The 20,302-nt window shown below is 34.7% G+C and overlaps 1 protein-coding gene across 4 annotated transcripts in view; it reads right to left on the bottom strand.

Annotated features, from left to right (window-relative positions):
* BTBD9 (BTB domain containing 9) overlaps positions 1–20,302 on the bottom strand; it is a 109,242-nt gene that overhangs the window by 79,594 nt on the left and 9,346 nt on the right. For all 4 annotated transcript variants that reach the window (XM_040057869.2, XM_040057871.2, XM_040057870.2 and 1 more), the window contains exons 5-7: positions 19,765–20,029; positions 17,473–17,692; positions 13,592–13,711 (exon numbers count right to left, since the gene is read on the bottom strand). In XM_040057869.2, the coding sequence (XP_039913803.1) occupies positions 13,592–13,711; positions 17,473–17,692; positions 19,765–20,029 (605 nt within the window). The remainder of the gene's footprint in view (positions 1–13,591; positions 13,712–17,472; positions 17,693–19,764; positions 20,030–20,302) is intronic.

Below are 20,302 nucleotides of genomic sequence, written 5' to 3'. Positions count from 1 at the left end.
ACACTAAAAACATCCTGCACAAGAAAGCAAGCCACAAAAGAATGTAACTGTTCTTCTTGAGTGATGCTCATTTGTGTGTATTTCTATCTATCTATCTATATCTTTTCTCTTGCAAGTTGTGTATCATTAAGATGACACACATTAGTCTATTTCATCTTAGTGGAACTTTTACTCACTCAGTGTAAGAGTGTTTCAGCCAACTTTCATGAAACTACTGCATTAACTGGGCTAGAGCTAATAGATAACTAAGAACTGACATATTAGTATATGGCTTTCTTGACCCCATAAATCAAGATTAACTACAAGGTCAACATAAAAGTTCTCCTTGAAAGACTAGGTGGGTAGAAAAGCTCCATAATACTGTGAAGACATTTTTTCTAGCCAATGTCTGAAAAAGCAATGATGGATTCTGAAAGCAAGGAGTGAACTGCAGAAGGAAGCAAACGAAAAGATGTTCAGAGGACCCCAGAAACAACTCTTCTTTCCTTTATAAAGGCCACTAGAAATAGGAAAAAACTGCAAAGATCACTAAAAAGCTCATTCCCTTTTAGTCCCTTTGCCTACCAGCATGATCCTATGCACCTCACACAAAAGCACTCTCCATTCATTGTTTGTGACTCCACTGGTGACCTCTGTTTTCTTTAAAGGACTACAACTACTTCAAGTCATTTCCATGGTAACTGCACACAGTTTCTAATTTTAATAACTAAACCAAATTCTTACCTGAGTGAAATAATACATATTTTAGCTCCTTATGCAGACATAATTCACTAGAAGCTAAAATGAACAAAGATATTTAAGGGCAGTTATGCCTGAAAAAGAAAAGAAGGTAATTTTCCAGTTTTACAGCTGCTTTCAGAATTCCGCCTGAAGGATTACACTCAGCAGTTACTCAGATGCAAAATATTACTTCTATTCCATAGATTTTGAATATGAACTATTAAATCTGTTAGATCAATAGCCATTCCTCCCACGTACATTCAAGAAATTGATATAATGGCTATAACATTTTCATATTGAAAGATTTCCATATTGCAACATTTCCATTTTAGATAAAGGATTAGAGAACAAATATATTCAACTTTTAAAATTACATCACAGCAGTTGGATTAAATGTAAGCCATAAAGCTACATAATAAAGACTAGATTATGAATTTCACCAAAATGGCAATTTTAAATAAGGTACCACTGAGCTTACCTTAAAATAAAATGCGATAACAGATGTTCTTCAGTGTCTAGATATATCTTTCCCCCCTGCAATTTTTTTTGAAATGTAACTACTAAATAAATTTGATTGTTTGTTTTTGAACAGCTCTAACACTGGTCATTCACAGTACAAAATGAGCAAAAGTATCAAGTAAGTTCAGAGTACATAGAGAAGATATATTTAGAAATCAGTTAATTAAAAAAAAATTCTAAATTGAGTCCTCCAAAAACTCAAGAGATTGCTCACGAACAGTTCTGGAATAGTACTTTAAACAGGCTGTCCAAAGTGGGTGAGTTATCATCCCTGAACTTAAAAGACGCGTGGATGTGGCACTTACAGGCACTTTTTCAACTCAAGTGAATCTGTGATTCTACTTCCTCTAACATGCCACCTCTTCCTTAAAAAATATATCACAGAATCATCCCAAAACACACATCACATTTTTAACTGAGGTCCAGTATTTGCCAAAGTTAATACAGAAAATGGGCCAACTTGGGCAGACAGTTTACATTCCATGCATTACTTTACACAATTTTCCTTAGCCTTTAATTTGAAGGATTCTTCAGCAATAACTTTTGAAAGAAATCTGCACTTAAATGAGTTTAGAGGGCAGAATAAAATCTTCGGTCAACTCCCCAGTTGCTAAATGACTTTCTAGATTAATTTTAGACACAAACTAATATTGTATCTAATATTCATCTTTTGAGAATTCCAACTTAGAAACGGTTCCTTAATTCAAGAAGCCCAAAATTTTTTAAAAAAATTATGCAGAAACAAAGTATTCTAAATGTGCTGCTGACTTCAAACATTATTATTACTTCCAGACACCCATGGGGGGAACCACTTAGGTGCCAAATGTGATGGTGCCAACACATTTCCACGTGCAAGAGGATGGTAAAGAGCCTTAAGTTATCTGCCTAGAAATCAGGTGATGCACAGATAGTACAGACAAGGCATAGGTAATCACAAAGTTTCCATAATATAAAGAATAAAAAAAGATTAGGGAGCCTGAAAAAATAAATTTTCTAGCAGTGAACAGTAGATTCTGTTAAAAAGATGGATTGCACACTCTTCTGTGTAAATTACCTGTGAGTACAGTGAACCCCTTTTGCTTTACTATAATTCAATACTCGTGAACATGTCTGACAACTGGTGATGATATGAGGAACATTCTCTTGCTACTAATCTGCATTATGTCAATCCATACCAAGAGGATAAAATACATTTATAGTCTCTGGTTTCACCCAAGAGTGAACTATTTCAATTTCATTCATTTTCACTCCAAAGAAATAATATAGATTTGCTATATTGAAATAATTTGTTTCCCTTTCATTTACACACTTATCTATGAAGGTAAGATGAAATATGACACTGGAAGTCATCTCTCTTTACAGCTGTTACATATGCTTTATAATTTACTACAAGCTGGAATCATCAGCAATAATGTCTTCCAGCCCTTCACCCTATTTTAATCTGTCGAGGTTTTAAAATCAGTTTTCATCTAAATATATATTAAATCCTTCCCTTTTTAAAAAAGGGATGAAAGAACATCTGAATGGGAAGAGTGTCTATGCATATATAGTGTTTCACACAGATTTAGTTTTCCTAGCTATTAAGTCAAAATCAAGAATTCTCTTGTAAAAAAACAAAGCAGAAATAACCTCAAATAAAACCTTAACATCATTAGCGAAACTGAAAAAAATGTTATATTGACCTGCTACCAATACCACATTAAAAAAAAATAATAATAATAACAATTCTAAAAAACCAAGCTCAATAGAAATTAGAAGAAAATTTTACAGACAAAAAGTAATATGCACCAAGGGAAGACAACCGCTATACAAAAACACCCTAAGGCACAGTTAAGATTGATTGTATGCCTCAATACTATGTTCTCATAATTTACTCTTAAATTTTTCAAATGTCCAAGTGTGTGTCACTTAAACCCGTAATTCGTAGTCTAAAAAGCTTGTTACAGAAACAGTAGCATTACTCTTTTCAGCCACTGCTTTCTTAACTGAAATTCTTTTTAAACTTTATTATCCAAATCTTGGTGGTATAAAAAGAGCAGGGGTGCCGGATCAGTTAATGGGAAAATGAATACGTAATCTTAGGTCACATGAAAAATTAGTATAAAATACTCCACTACAAATCCTACACATCTGAAGAATCAAGTAACTTTAAAGTAAACTGTAAAACAACTGAAAAGGTTCCCCTTTCAAGTCTTTATAGGAGGACGTGAAAGGAAAAAAAGTATTTTATTTTCAGAATATCTCACTAATTTGTAAGACTACAGTTCTAATCATGAACTTAAAAAAAACCAACCAAACAAACAAAAAAAAAACTAACCAACCAAAAAAACCCACAACCAAAAACAAACCATGGATTTTTATCTTCTACCCCAAAATAGATATTGTATAACTTAAGAAAATTCCCTGGATAGGCTTAGAGCAAAATAATTTGGAGAAAACAAACAAACCCCAAAAAGAAACCAAACCATCTAACCAACCAAGCAGAAAAACTCATCTCCCTCCATTTTTTTTTAGCTTTTAAAATGTACAAGAGAATTAATCTTTGCAAACCATGCATCAAATTTAAAGGAATACTACCAAATCTTACTTTTAAAAATTGAACCAAACTGGAATTCTCATGTGACTCACACAGTTACTTACGTAACTGTGTGAAAGCTGGAAAGTTTTCATTTGCAAAGTACTGTCAGTATCAAGAACAGAAGTAGTGAAATTACAGTCTTGTTTCTAAGTAGCCTGAGAGCTAATACGCCTAAGTTCTTGTTAGTGCAGCCTCCAACTTCACAGCTGAAAGTAAACTTTTTTGAGTAGTCAAATGGCAGGAGGGATCACTGAAATACTGCGCATCATTGGGAAGGGTGCTGAGAACAAAACAGCGCTGTTCTGTCACTCTGTTACAGCTTGCTGCACACAAATCTGAAATGCTCACATACAGTTCTGGTTTCCATACCTCAAGGGGTACATACTAGTCACAAAAGGTACAGCCAACATCACCTAAAATTATAAAAGCAACTGAATAGATGGAACCAAAGAGTAATGGTTGAAGGGTCTACACTTGACATTCACAAAGGCTTAGTAAGAGTCAAACAAGTGAATGCAGTGTTTTCATCCACCAGATCCCACAATACTGGAGTTAGCTGAACCAAAATAGCAGAAGAATTGTCTAACTGGATAAAACGAGTTTTTTTTAGGCAATGGCTAACGAGCTTTTGGAAAGTGATGCCACTACAACCTGCAAGCAGTTGATAGCATGCCAGTGAGAGAGGGTCCTTAGATAAATGAATGGCCAAGCTACCTATGAATACGTATCAGCAGGATGAGAGGAGTATGAGGATGGAACACACAGGATGTCTGCGCTCACAGCCTCTCCCTGACCAGCACCTCCTGCTCTCGAGGTCAGAGACTGGACACACAGCAATGTGCCCGCTGACCTGACTCAACAAGGCACTTACACTGTTAATGAAAATGCAGCTTGATTAGCCAACTTTGCAATTTGCCATTAACAGAGACAAGGTAATTAATACAGATTTAGAAATCAATATTTAATACACCTTCCATCACAGCTGTTATTCCTCAATACAAATGAGGAAGACAATGGTATGAAGAAAAGTAATGGAACTACTACTTTATTGATCACAAAAGATGTTACTCACAGTATCTAAAATTTCCAAGATATTTATTACATCTGCAGTGAAGTATAGAAAAATTTGTCCCAGTCTTAAAAAGGAAAAACAAGCTTGAAAGTATAAAGCTGTTAAAGTTGCTTTGTGGTAAAAATGAAAACCCAAATACAGAATCTGGTGTTTGAGAAAAATTATTTTTTCTTTTAGGAGGCATTACAAATAATAACTGCTCCCAGTACAGTAGCAGCCTAAAAATCATAAATACCACATATCATTAACCCTACCATAAAAAAACCTCTCTTAAAACGTTTTTCACTTGCAAAGTGGTTTTCCCAAACATTGTATTTTTTCTGAGTAATAGATCTCTCTTCCACTGTTTTCTTTCTTTCACTCACTCGTTTCCGTCAGTTGAAGAGACTTATACACACGTTCATGCATTATTTTCTACAAATTTGATTCTCTACAGCACATAATTCGTTCACTTTGATTTGTCATTTTCAACTGTTTGTATCCTATCTTCTTTCATATTAGAGCGAATATTCATTTTAAAAACTATTTAAAGCTGCATCAAATGGAACCATCAGCCCCATCCTAACAACTGAAACTGAGATGAGAAAGAACAAATACAGGCCAAGCCCAAGAATCTTAACTTCAAGACAAGCTGCATAAGCTTCTTTTGAGGAGAAAAAGGACATGAAGAGTAGTTTACTTTAGGGCTTTTCCACTCAAACACCTTTCTCCTACACAGAAGATAACTTGAGGTTTGTGAACAAAGGATCAAGTTTAATGACAGACAAACTTGCTTTACTGTAAAATTCTTATCATCCAAATTATTCCACAGCTAAGATTGGCCTAATGTTGGTTGACAGACGGCTTTATAACCTTAGACACTGAAAAGCAAATCCACAGAAGTGCATTACTTGGTTCACATAAAGAATTTGAATACTCATAATGCGCAGTTTTAAGTGTGGAACAGTGTTTCAGATACACATGCACATTATCTGCTAAGAAATAGGAATACAGAGAAATGCTTTACGCAGTGGCATCAAACAACTTCAACAGATGGCCATCACAGATCAACAAACTCAAATAAACCAGAATGCTCATGAATTTGCCAAAACAGGACTTCCTTTTGGAAAATTCTGTCTTTGTAAATACGTACGGCAAGTTTTCACAGTTAATTCAAGCTCTTGGAGTGCAAGAGTAATGGAAGAGAGTTTAAAGAAAGAAGTGCTCAACATGCCTTTTAAAACATGCTCAGCTTATGCAGCATTAACTTCAAAATACAGAATATTTTGCTGTAGAATTATCATCAAGAATTTGATAATTCAACATTTAGGTGAATCTTTATGTATGGCTGTCAAGCAGAGGAAATACTGATAATTTTCACCTACATCAGATCTCATTTATGAGGTGAAACGCTGAAAACAGACCTCAAGACAATTTAGAGTTAAGGAAACTCAAAATTAATATCTCAAAATTCAGACAAAAGAAATTCTAACCATACTACAAAAGAACATATTTATTATGTCAAACATGAGAAATATGTAATCTAGGTCGCTTTAAAAGTTAATAGTTTCTTCCAAACTGTAAAGCAAAAAGAAAATAATATATTTACTTTTTTTTCTATAATTAATGTCCAACAATCTGGATTGGCAGGCTCTCTCTATTTCTCAGATATTTCTATACAAGTTATATTGACCTTCTACACACACTTTTTCAGACAAATACTAATTTTCAGATGATAAGTTGTCTGGCAGGTTGTCATTGACAGCTTAAATGCACACTAGCTTGTTTTACTTTTCCTCAAAGCTGAGCTGAGCTCTTTAGTTAGGATAACTGCAATTGCTATGACAGACAGGAGAAGGAATCTGAGAAGAAAAAAGCTGCTTTGATAAAGTTCTTGATGAAAAATATTATTGATTATTCCTGTAGAGAAATTAGCTTTTGCATCACTAGGAAAACATTTGAAACTGAATCTAGAAGTGTAAGCTTAAGATCAAAAGTATACACAACCTGAAATGAAGAAAAAGATCTTTTAAATCAATAAACACTACAACCCAGATAAGGCAATAGCTTTCTTGATCCTGTGTAGATGATCTACATTGTTTAAAAAAATCTCAGACTACCACCTTTTCTTAGGAACAGAAAAAAACCACCAGAATGAAAACCGACTGGAAGAGAAAAAAAGGATGTTTAAACACTGATAGACAGAAAAATAAGCAGCAGCTATTCACTAAAATGGAGACTACAGGAAACCATTTCCTTCTATTTCACAGTTAAAAGGCAAAATATTGGAAACATGCCAATAAAGACTCCTAAATATGATCACATCTTACAAGAAAGACTGATGAGCTCTACTCCCCACCTCCAGAACAAAAAAGAAAACTGCCTGCAATGAAAATTGATTTTTGAAAATAATGCCAGTGAAAAGCATCAAAGGTCTGGAGTAACATTTCAAAATTTCTTTTATTATTTACTACTATGCTTCTGTAACACAAATCAAGATAACTTTTACTTATTTCTGGACAACACATTATGACTGTATTACTTATAGTACTAGACTCAGGAAAATATTTTAAAATTTCAATTATGCAGAAATAAAGAAAAGCTAATTTGAACTATGCAGCAAGGTTGGGATTTCTTCCTAAACTCACAAACAACAGCATACCTCCACTGTTAGAAATAAAATATGTACGCAAGAGTCAATGCTTCCTAAAGAACAGTACAAATAAAATAACTAATCAACATGTTGCCTGTGCAACTACCTGTAGTTCTCAGATGCAATAACTAAAGTAAAGATGGTTTCAGTTACCCAAGTTTAACCATTCAATTTGCAAGAAGTATTTTTATAAGGCTACTAAGGACCTACTGATGAAAACATTTTCACATACTTTTCAGACTGACAGAATGCTCTTGCCAGAAGCTCTTACTCTATGTTTTCTAGTTAGGTCAGTGATGCAGTAGGGCTTCATTTTAAGTTAAAACAATGTTCAAAAGCATATTTTGGATTGTCTCCATGCTTTTTCTGAACACCACCATTCCCTACTGGGAAAGGGGAAATAACACATAAAAACCACTCCCACTGCTAAATTAGATCTGCAGACAGTGATTTCCCCTCATTTATTTCAAGTATGTGGGACAATGTTTCAACTGCATTTTCCTCAAGAGGTGACTCCTCACTCGTTTCAGCATCTTTTTAAACGAAACTGTATTTGGAATGTCTTTCGGCAAGTTACTATCCACTAAGATTCCACCAAGCTCAGGAAAACTGCAAAATGGCTATCCATAAAATAATGTTGTCAGAGACCTACTGGTAAGGCTGAAAGTGAGACATTGCTGCTTAATCAGTAGCTAATTTCAATGACTCTCCCAGAGACAAAGAAAAATAAAATTACTGCAGCACCACCAGTAGAAAGCACAGTTACCTGAGGCTGCCTGATTAAGACCAGAATTAAAGAAAAATGTTTTGTCTAGCCTACACTTGAAAATCACATCTCCTCACACATCATTACATGCAAAATAATTGGGCACAACTACTGACTAACATTTCTGAGTTTAGAACTGCCTTAGTACTGAAAAAATTTACTCTTCTTGCATTTTTTCAATGTTCAGGAGACACAGTCTACCATTTAATTTGCCTTCACTCAGGCAGAGGATTACAAATGGTGTAATCATTAGTAGCAAAAACTGGTGAAGCACTAGACAAAAAATCCACCCAGTATCATCAATGCTTAATAAAAGGAAAGGCAAGTAATATTCTCTGCACCAATAAATACATTTAAAATAAAAATACATCTCATAAAGTAAAAAAATGTAAATTCTAATGCCACATTTTCTATAGCAGCCAAGTGCTTTAGGGGAAACACACAGCCCTTATATCACTATTAATTGAACACTCTAGTATTACAAAACCTCTAAAAAAGATTTTTCAGCTTAAAGCAGATCTAGAAAACAGGAAAAAGAATATGCCTAAATAATGTCCCATATTTACAGCATGATTCTACAGGCATCAATCAGTTGTCTTAAAAGAAACATACTCTAGGACCAAATGTTTATGCAGCAATAATTAACATTTCCTCTCGATAAATCACATTATTATAATCACAAAAGAGCTAAGACAATAATAGCAAATACAGAAAAAACTGATCTCTTAACCCTTCCAATATATTTTTTGAAAGTTGGTATTACTGAAAAAATAGCACTGATTTCAAAATACAAATTGGTCTGGTCAGGGAAATACTTTCCAATTAAAACACAGAATCATCCAGTGTCAGACTAAATTTGGAAAATGAATTGAAAGTTTCCTTTTATGTACTAGCTCTGTACTTACTCCCTCTATAGCGGAAACAGCAAACCAGAATGATTTCGTGAATCTGGGAAGTTTTGGGTTTTTTTTAATAAAAGCACACAATAGGAATAACACTTTCATCAAAGGAGTGTAAAGAGAAAGAAATTAAATCTTTTAAACTTTTATTGTAGTGACACCTTGTGGCTACATTTTCCTTATTATGAAACCCCAAATTTTTTTATTTTCCTGTAATTCTCTTAATGCAGTTCTTCAGATATTGTGGTCAAAGATGAAGTAAAAAGATGAAGCCACAAAACAAAAATGAAAAGATTAAAAAACCAGGAAGGATAAAACAGAAAACAGCACTACCTGCTCAAAGCCCCTTAGTGGTTTTAATATCATTGCTACAACAGGAAGACGCAATAACTATGAACCTGACACTTATTCCTAACTTCCACAGGAAGCTAATTACGTGAATATTTTCTGTGTCCTGTCTTCCCTTTAAAGAGCTTTCAGCTCTATGTGAAAGTTGCTATAAAAGTGTGAACAAAGAAAACAGGACCAAGATAAATTCTAAAAAAATTCACTACCGTATTGAAAAAAAAGGGGGAAAACACTACCCTGTAATCACACTCTCTTATTTGCTTTTTCTGTATAGTATATGACTGTTCAAGTTTGAAAGATGGTAGAATAATGTATTCTAAAAGCATTTAAAGCAAAAATTAAAAGTCTAAAACAATTACATCAATAAAACCTCCATATGTTATACTCAACACTTTCTTTTACTAAAACCCACCTAAATACAGCAATATCCTCTTACTTGTCATACTAAGCTTTGACACTGAACAAGTCATCTTCTTTGTACAAATTAGCTTGTTTATCTAAATCAGGAATTACATCCTACAAATAACAAATCATCTGATGTGTGTGAGAAAGCACAAACAATCTTCTTCTCTTTCTAGAATTTCAGTCTTGGGTTATTGCATTTCCATTTGTTTCACCTATTAATCTAACAGAGGTTATGGCTGGTAAAAGCTACTCTGAACCTATTAAGACAGACCAGAGCATATAAGTAACAGGAAGAAGCCAAGAATGTAAATAATCTTGTCACATTACTTGACTTTGCCTAATCAGTTTGGATGGTTTGATATGTGCTTTGCCGAATACAAATGATCTTTCATGGGAAGCACAACAACGCCCCTTAACTCCAACACTATTGTGAATAGTCCATAACGCCCCATATATCAAAAATCAAATCATAATAGAGACTATGACACACATGACAAATGGCTCATTAAGGAGGCTGGATTGGTCTTAATTCACTGTGGTCTAAATTACTTATTTTATTTAACAACTAACGACCAGAAGGTTGCATTTTTTTCATCCAGCTTGTGCAAAAAAGGCGCCAATTGTAGAACTGAACATGGAGAGATTTACTTAAGAGGAAAGTTACGGGTTTTCAAAAAGACAAACAAAACCCCCAACCTGTATACATGTAAATAAAAAGACACTCCATCAATTTTTAGGCCCAAGGAAATGTTTTAGCAGCTTCTGAAAACTTAGATGAACATATCAGTTCGGATGTTATATATCAGCTCTCACTTTTTACAGCTAACATTTATGTGAAAGGTGTCTCAAAAAGGCAACTAATCTGGCCTAATGTTCCAGGGATCATATCCTGTTTATAATCTATGTTTGAACAATTGCTCTAGTGTATCAGACAACTGGCTGTCCCTCAACACCTGTACAGAATCTGGCACCTTCTACTCCCTCACTTTGGAAAAAAGCATGTAAATAAATTAAAAACAAAACAAAACAGCCAATAATTCTACTCTTCAATTCTTTGTTGGACATCAAAATGACATCTTACACTGTGACCTCATAAAGTACCTTGAGCCAAAACAATTTTTTTTAAATTAAAAACTACCCAAACCACCACCGATCTGAAGCCCTTCTTGGTAAGGCATTCAGTCTATCAGATTATCTACCAAAAATGCATTCAAAACTTAAAAAAAATTGCAGCATGGTTCCCTAAGTGGTTGCTTCCAAAAATATTATCTGCATTAGTAAGACAAAAAGAGTAAAATGCCAAAACTAATGGCAAGAAGACAGAACATAACATGATGCTTCCATTCCTCTGTACTGTTGTCCCTGAAAAGGAAAATGCTGGCACTGGGATTTGTGACATTAAAACAAGACTATACAACAGAAGCAGCATTGAGCAAAACATATAAGCATTTTATAACATATGCCTTGATAAGCATGTACAATATGTCTGAGACAGAATACCAAATATTAAAAGAATAAATTCTGACACTCTCATATTAGCTCATATTTTAAATCTGTGCTCAGAAGACTGGAGAACACCTCTTTTTAGGTGACAAGAAAATGTTAAGCATATTAGAATTTCTGCTTTGTGTATGTTAGTATACTAGAGATAACTAATTTAACTCGTTTAAGTAAACAGAACTACTTTAAATACATTATCACAAAACACTGGAATTGGAGACAAAAAGTTTACCAATCTTTCCTTACTTCTTTCTGAACAGAATATTGATTAAAAAACAGATAAATAGGTCTCTAATACTAATATCTATGTGTACATAGCCTCCTCTGCTCAAAGCCTCTCTCCTGAAGGGAATTTGATCAAAATTCCTGATCAAAAGGAGAATCAACCTTTAAGTAATACCTAACTACTTATGTTAATATAATTAAATAAAAAGTTCTTAATGTGGAACTCAAAAATTTGTCAGCAATTTTACATCTCTAATTACATTTTAAAAAGCCTCTTCTTATGGACAGGGGAAAAAAATACATAAAACAACAGTAAATTAACAGCCATTGTTGTCTATGAAATGCATTCTTACTATAATGTAGGCTTCAATTCACTGATGTAAATAAACACTGCAGAACAACCTTATCTAAACTACCCTTAATTTATATGGTGACTCAGGTGAGAACTCATATTTTGCCTTAAGGTTACTTCTCCTTGACACTAAGTGCTCATAAGCTTATGCTGCTACATGACTTTCTCTAGTTCTTCCACTTGCTCTTCAAATAAGCTACACCTCTAAGAAATTCCCTACCATTTTGTGGATATGATAATGAGGAACAGAGATTTATAGAAAAGAACAGGATTTCCTCGGGAAAAAGAAAACACGGGGATTGCAAGGGTTGCTGTGCCAATTAAAAAGTTTACGTCTACAGAATAATTATTATAACACAGGTAATTTCCTCTCAGGATGACCCAAAACCTAATGATGACAGCAATCTTTGGTATCTACAGGTTGTATCCTCCCTATAAATGAGCTCAATTCAGTTTTTGAATAAGACTGCTCCAATATGATTATCAGCTTCTTGCAGAATTCCCAGCAGCTACAGTTAAAAAAACAGCATCAGTTTAAGAACACTTAAAACCATCTAGCCATTTTCACAGAATGGCAGAATCCCAGTATACGCTGATATGGAAGGCATCCACAAGGATCATCGAAGTCCTGTCCTAGCCCTGCACAGCACCATCCCCAAGAGTCACACCATGTGCCTGAGAATATTGTCCAAACTTCTTAAACTCTGTCAGGCTGGTGCTGTGACCACTTCCCTGGGGAAGCTGTTCCAGTGCCCAAACACCTTCTGGGTGAAGAGCCTTTTCCCAATACCCAACCTAACCTTCCCCTGACACAACTCTAGGTCATTCTCTCAGGTTCTGTCACTGTCACCACAGAGAAGAGCTCAGTGCCTGCCCCTCCTCTTCCCTTCACAAGGAAGTTGTAACTGCAATGAGGTCTCCCCTCAGTCTCCTCCAGGCTGAAAAGACCAAGTGCCCTCAACTGCTCATCATACAGCTTCCCCTCAAGGTCCTTCATCATCTTCAGTGCCCTCCTTTGGACCCTCTCTAATAGTTTCATATCCTTCTTATACTGCGGCACCCAAAACTGTACATTGGAGGCATTTCTCAAAGATCCTTAATCCTAACTTTCCCTTTTCTCCCTTTCACAACTATTTGAAACAGTGTATCAGCAGAAAATACATACTACATAAAAATACATTCTCAAGTTCTATAGTAAGTATGTAAGCACATTATAAATATTTAGGCAGCCAATGAATGCTGTTTACTAATGAGTGAAAAAAACCACCCTGCACCAGATGGAGAAAAGGTGGGTATGACACAAAAAAAAAAAAAGAGGAGATATGTATATATGGAAAAAACAGAGTTTTCAAACTGTAAGACTGCATTGCATCAACTACATTAATATCAGAAAAGAATAAGATAAACTATGACAAAACTATATAAACTAAGATAAATTATTTTTTTAGCACAGCTGATAAAAGTTGAGATATAATACATTTTCAGAAACATAGAATGAAGTAGCAAATCCAGCAACTTATTCTGGTCCCCACATTCTTTAATATCAGCCCCTGTATATTACACTGGTGAACTAACCTGCAGACACGGGCAGGAAAATACAGGTTCTGCCAGGACCGACAGAGGTATTTAGAGTGATCGATAACCCGAATCCAGTCCAACTCATCCATGGACACCTCAATGTAGTAGGAATAAGACCTATGGATTGTCAAAAAATGCTGGTTAGAATACAAGTCAACAATTTTTAGGTATTAAATTTTACACTGTCTTCTGGAATTTCAGTTGTGTTGAAAAGAAAACTGCTCTTACCCAGATCCCTATTTTCGAACTAGTTTTCAGAAGAAACTCTCACAATTAAGATGTATTTTCAGAATTATTTAAAACACCCACACAATCACCATCTACAGTCACTAGATGAGACTACTATGCCTTAAAAAATGAAATGGAGACATTTGACATAAAAATTGCCATTTGTACTCTTTCCTCGTGGCATAAAACTAAACCACCAGTGATACAGTACTATTTCTATTGCCAAATCAATAAAGAAAAATTAAAAACAATTACTAGATCAAAAATGCAAATTCAAACTCCTCACTTGAAAAAAGCAAATTTACTTTATGACCATCTTCACTGATGTTGTTCTTCACTTCTGACCCTTTCAGTTCTTTATGATACATCATTGAGCCTTTCATTACTTCCTTACGCACTCCAAAATTACCTCATGAAAAATAAAAAAGCCACTAACAGAATCTGTGTCTTCCTCTCGCTTATCACCTATGTTCACCTTATAGTTTCCTGTTAAAAGAAGGCAAACCTAAACTAGAACTTAAAAGTCACAGCTGTTTCCCTATTATATGCATGACCATAACACTTAGAATGAAGTGGACATTTCACTTGTGGAACTGCAAGTCACAGAATATATGTTTCAGAGTAATTTCTTTCTCCTAAGGTCTGCAACATTCACAGATATTTCAACAGCACCATGTCAGCACTTAACATCCTTTCACATCGATTTCTAAAGAGGAGTTGCTCCTAAAGAGCTCTACACAAGCATTTCTTATTAAACATTAATGCCTTTGTTAGTATTTCCAATTTTCCTGAGGACTTAAATGAGCACACACTTAAAACGATATTATTTAAAAATCCTTAAAATGTTAGCTAGTTATTAATACCTTGGAAAGGGTAAGGCTGAGTCTTTAAATGTCAATTTTATAACCAGCCTTCACATTCACACCAATCAGATGTGTAATATTCACAACCCACACAAATACAGTATGTTTTAGCAACATTACTATTACTAACATATGTCCTTGAGCAAACTAGGCCTCAAAGTTTTAGAGTTTGAGCAGTTTGTATACAAAAGTTACTGATAGTCCTCTGTGCCTTGAGAAGTCTCACATCATCATTACTAACTAACATATTGGTTGTGTAACCAATACACAACATGCTACTTTCTGGTTTCTGAAGATACCAAACAAAGAAATATTACCTCCAAAATACACATTACAAAATACAAAATTCCATTATCATACACAATAGTATGCCTTTAAGGTTTTTAAGGCTGGATAGCATCTTATTTGCAGAGGCAGTTTGGAAGCTACTCCCCTTAGCACTTCTACAGGTAAGATTCAGCGGTTAACACCCCTGAACTAGAGGTGTAAAACACCTGTTAGTTTCCATTTGGTTCTGTTAAGGATATCCAACAGACCAGAGCTTCACACAGTTAAAATGAACAGAGTAGTTTAAAAAATTATTCAGTAAGAAGCAATCATGCTGTACAGGTCTTTTTATGTCTGTACAGGTGTTAAAAGACTTCTTTAGAAGATTTTATTCATGTATCCCATGAGAACAATGCAGTTTAGTGGCCAGTAATTGTTAGACAAAGACTGCAGAAAGGAAAAGATCTCTACAAAAAGCAAGGACAATCTCAGAGCAAGTTCCTTAAGATCTTGGCTGGCAAATTTCTGCACACCTCTCTGGCCAAACACTTCCCAAGTTCAACTACCCCACTGTAAATTAAATATTAGGAAAACAATTTATCTTAATATTTATCTTATTGCATGTTCCCCCCTGCTCCACAGCTCAGCACACAGCTGCAAGAGAATTCTGTCCCTGTATTCTTCCAATGAATAGGTGAAGAGAGCAACAAAGTCTCTCTTCTAAGCCTGCTCATCTTAAAACAGCAGGTTCTCATGCACTCAAGCCTTCATCTTGGTGTGCTGCTGAACTCACTCCAGAAGGTCAGTCTCCTCTTACACTGAGGAGCCTCCAAATGTTTCCATTTCCATTTATCTTAGAAAGCTGAGTTACTGGAGGGAAAAATGCTTAACAATTCATAGAACAGAGAATCACAGAATATTCTGAATTAGAAGGGAACCCTTAGGGTGATCAATGTCCAACTCCTGGCCTTGCACAGGACAGGCAGTGCTAATTCAAGTACTATACCTCTTGGAGAGAAAAAAAACCCAAAAACCCAATAGCACACTTTCCACAGAAATCAGGATGATTTTAAATAAATTAGTATGACACAGAAACAAGATCTTACACCGTTGAGCTCTCAATGTTTTATGAAGACAAAATCTCTAGAGATTCACCTTGTCAGATATTCTTCCAACAATAACAGTTTGTTCTACAAATTTCAGATGAAGCACACAGGACACCAAGCAACAGAAAACTTTGAAAGAAGTTGTTCCAAGAAGAACATTTTTTCCTTGAGTTTCACCAGTTGCAAATTTATGCCCTGCAGATGAGGGGCTTTTTACCAGTTGTACAAGTTCTCTAAGAATTGCTAGGGAACTCATTATTAATATATCTCTAATACTGTTTAAGATTTTATAAAGTTGGTTGATAATTGGTTCATAAAACTGGTTGATCTTCTGGCACAGCTAGTGTAATGTTATACAAAGCAGTTCCTTATACCTTCAAAGATCCACTTTTTGATCTTTACAAAAGAAATAGAAGTGAAACAAATTTCAGTTGAACTAAAGTAGGAGAACTTCCTTGAAACAGTTAAATAGCTAGAATTAATGACACTGGGTTTGAATTATTAGTAACTAACTCATATTTTAAAAATCATTAAATTTACAAAAAGCCCCACCATAACGCAAAGTTTTATATACCCTGTTCTAGAATAACATGGTTTAGCTAAAAAAAGCAAAATGCAACTGTTCTGCAATGATAAACTGTTAGTCTGGAAATAAAAGTAATCCTTTATCAGAAAGGTTATAAGGTATTTAATAAATGTTTAAGTAGATTGTTTTATTGTTTTTAACAGCTTATGAATAGCTGCTGAGCTGTCTACTAAACTATAAGATCTTTGTCACGGCAAGTTACAAAATTAATATATTAAATTTGTCAGATAGAAAGAACCTTGCAATTTTTCTACTTCAGCAGCCTCTCAATTGTTCAAATGAGCCTAATTTGAATTTTCATACATTCCATAATAATCTAAAGTAGCTCAGTAACAACTAGCTACAGCATCATTGACAATTCACATTTCAGCAGTCTAACCATGAAGTGGCTTCTAATAACTACCGTAGTCAGTTGGTAATTCACATTCTAAATAAATTTTATTACCTCTGAATTACAGAATCACAGAACCATTAGGCTGGAAAATACCTCCAAGGTCAAGTCCAATCTTATTGTCAAGGTGTGCCATTTCTTAACAGTTTTGATATATTGAAAAAATTTGAACAAAAAAAAATCTTTTAATGTTTAAAATGCAAATATGTAAAAAAATATTTAAATACTTTAAGGTAGTTTAACATCTCTAAATATGATCTGGTGGGTAAGTAACCAAGATTACATTTAAAAATCAGGCCGTTTCCAAAAAAACCCTGCAACATCTCCAACACCATCATGATATTTCTATAAAATATTTAATTTATAGTTTGCACTGTTACATTATCTCCAGTACAAAAGGCATTAGTTTCTCTTTTTTATGTCACCTTGGCACCTACCGACTGTCTCTGTCCCACAGGAGAATTCGTATGTGGTTGATTATTGAGGGCTGGCCTAGTTTAATCTCAATTCCGGACCGGCAGTCGTCATTGATCGGGTGTCGAGAGAATCCATGATCCAGGTCGTAGTTCTGAGTATCTCCATCCAATAGAGCAGACTTCAGCTCCCCTTTTACAACTTGTGCCCCATACTTCATTGTTGCAATATTCTCCCCTGGTACTAAGAAGAAAAGGAAATAATTGCTTAAATTCTGCACTCTCATACTGCAAATTAGATGTTCTGAATATCAACTTTATTAGGTCAGACCAAAGATTTATTGCTAATTTCCTTTCTTGACCACAAATACACGCTCAAGGAAAAATAAAAAGGAAAAAGAAAAGAAGATAAAAAAGAGGTGTCGCTAGAGGACACAAAAGATACTCACAGATCTGATTCTACGAAGATGAAGGCTGAAGAACTTTTTATTATCTATAAAGGCCTTGCTTATATAGGTTCTGAACAATGACTAGGGATTGGAGAACAAGGTTATCACCTCTCCATCCCACTGGCTAGGCGAGAAGCCAATCAGTTGACTCTTATTAGGAAGGAATGTGGAAAACATGACTGTTTACAGTACAGACTGTGAGAATTCAGCTACAGAGCTGTAAACATCTCACAAAAGCTCACATAATATGGCAACAAACAGGCATTAAAAAATTTAGCTTCTTCAATTTTATTTGGTATTTCCTTCATGGTAATAAAGCTCTGACAATTTACTACTATGTAACAGTCCCCTTCACGATTTTACAGAATTCTGTTGCACCTGTCGACTGTTGTTTGCTTTTGGTTTGGGTTTTATTGGTTTTTTTTCCCCTTAAACAGAAGAAAGCTAAATGTACAAGATGTATATCTAATGTTTAGGATGCATCCTGAATTTGCAGAGTGGTATATACAGCAGTAAAGCCATATATGCACCTTCGACAGCTAAACAAGCTTCCAGCACCCTGCAAAGCTAAATTAACTCAAGTGAAATGGGAAACTTCTGGCTACTTGGGCTTTGAACTCACATGGAAAAGCAAGTTTTTATGCCACCATTTCACACTAATAAGCCTGTGTCCTAGGAACAGCTTCCTTCAAGCAAACTGGGAATAATGATCCCTAACTTCAACAACAGAACAATACTCTGCAAACTAGCCTCTTCAAAAGACATTTTTGACAGCCTTGTTTGAGGAGACATCCTAGAAAATATGCTGTGAAAACTAAATGATGAAAAGTTACGCTGAACTTTTCAGGCAGGTTGACATCAGAAATACAAATTTTAACAGGGTGTTAAAAATTTGGCATCTAAAGAACAGAATTTGAAGTGGTAAGTGGTCATCAACATCTCCACAAATAGAAAAGGTTTCAAGATCTTGAATGAGTACTAAAACAACAAAGAAATTCCACTATCCAAAAAGCTGTGATTAGGAGAATTTTATTGTGGAGATAAATATCCAGGAAAAGAAGCCAGAAAAGACCATTTGACTTGTTCAAATTTATCTACTGCAGTGCCAACAGAATGTCTCGCATGACAAGACTTTTACAATATCCTAATATTAAACTCATACGTTTAAATATTAATAAATTCTAGGGGAGAACAAAGAGAATATGCAATTCTAAGATAACAGTAATTTTCAGGACTCACCATGCATGACTGAGAATACAGTGTAGACTCTTAAAGAACATTTAACTTTTTTCTTTTCTGTGGGTCAAATTCACACATTAGATGGCTAACAAGGTCTTTTTAAAGCTTGAGTGTTAGATACTCATGTTGAATTAATGGAGAGCACAGAAAAAAGTCAAATATAAGGCTTTTTACACTTTTTAGGCTTCCATTAAAAAGACTTCAGAGACCTGTTTAAACTATTTAGACAAGCATGTAAAGAGTAAAAGTCATAAGTATCGAGAAATTATGAAAATGTTTATGAATTAGAAATCAAGTCACTATCACAATTTAAATACCATATCTCACAGCCAACTCATTTTTATTTTCAATGATTTTGTAAAACTTTTTCTATTAAATTACCACTTCCTCTAGGAAAATAGCATTACACTCACGTTTGAGCAATAGCTGAGATATAAAGCAAGAAAATAATTAACTAATATTGAGAAATAAAAATGGTATGAACAGTTACATAACAAGATGTTTCATACTGCAAACCTTTGATAACACACAGTAATAGATGAAAACTCAAAGCACAAATTAACCAGATCCTCCAGACAACCACAGTCACTAAATGAGAAGGAAACAAACAAAAAACCCTGATGCTTACTTAGCATGCCCCTGTAGTTGAGGTCCATGTCCCGACTCTCTGAACGAATCTTAATGGCATCTAGGATGGCATCAGGTGACAACAATCCAGAAGGTCTCACAACATTCAGTAGCTCTGTCAGACTCATTAGTGGCAAACGTACTGCTTGCATGATTTCAGCATGGTTTTCCTTGGGGTTATGCTTACACCAGTTCATCAAAGCTTGGAAAATGTCCTTTTCAGGAGCTGCAAATGAGTCTCTCAGTACAATACTTAGAAGAGCAGCCTAGAAAAGAGAAATGAGAACAAAAAAACACATCCCCTAAATAAACAGAAATTAAATTGAATTTTATTTTTTTTAATCAAGGGAAATTCAAATTAATAGGCAATATTACAAAAACACTAGAAATGTAGAGAACTAATCAAATCAATATAATACCATCCAGAAATTCAAATTTACTTTGGAATATTACAAGAGATTTGGCAGTAAAATTCAAAATATTCCTTTAAACTTGGGTTGCTCTAAGAGCACTGATGAGAAAAAAAAAAAACAAAAACA

This window comes from Hirundo rustica, chromosome 3 (assembly GCF_015227805.2).
Source record: "Hirundo rustica isolate bHirRus1 chromosome 3, bHirRus1.pri.v3, whole genome shotgun sequence".
NCBI lineage: Eukaryota > Metazoa > Chordata > Aves > Passeriformes > Hirundinidae > Hirundo > Hirundo rustica.
The sequence above is the reverse complement of the archived record's forward strand: the minus strand, read 5'-3'. Positions and strand labels throughout refer to the sequence as shown.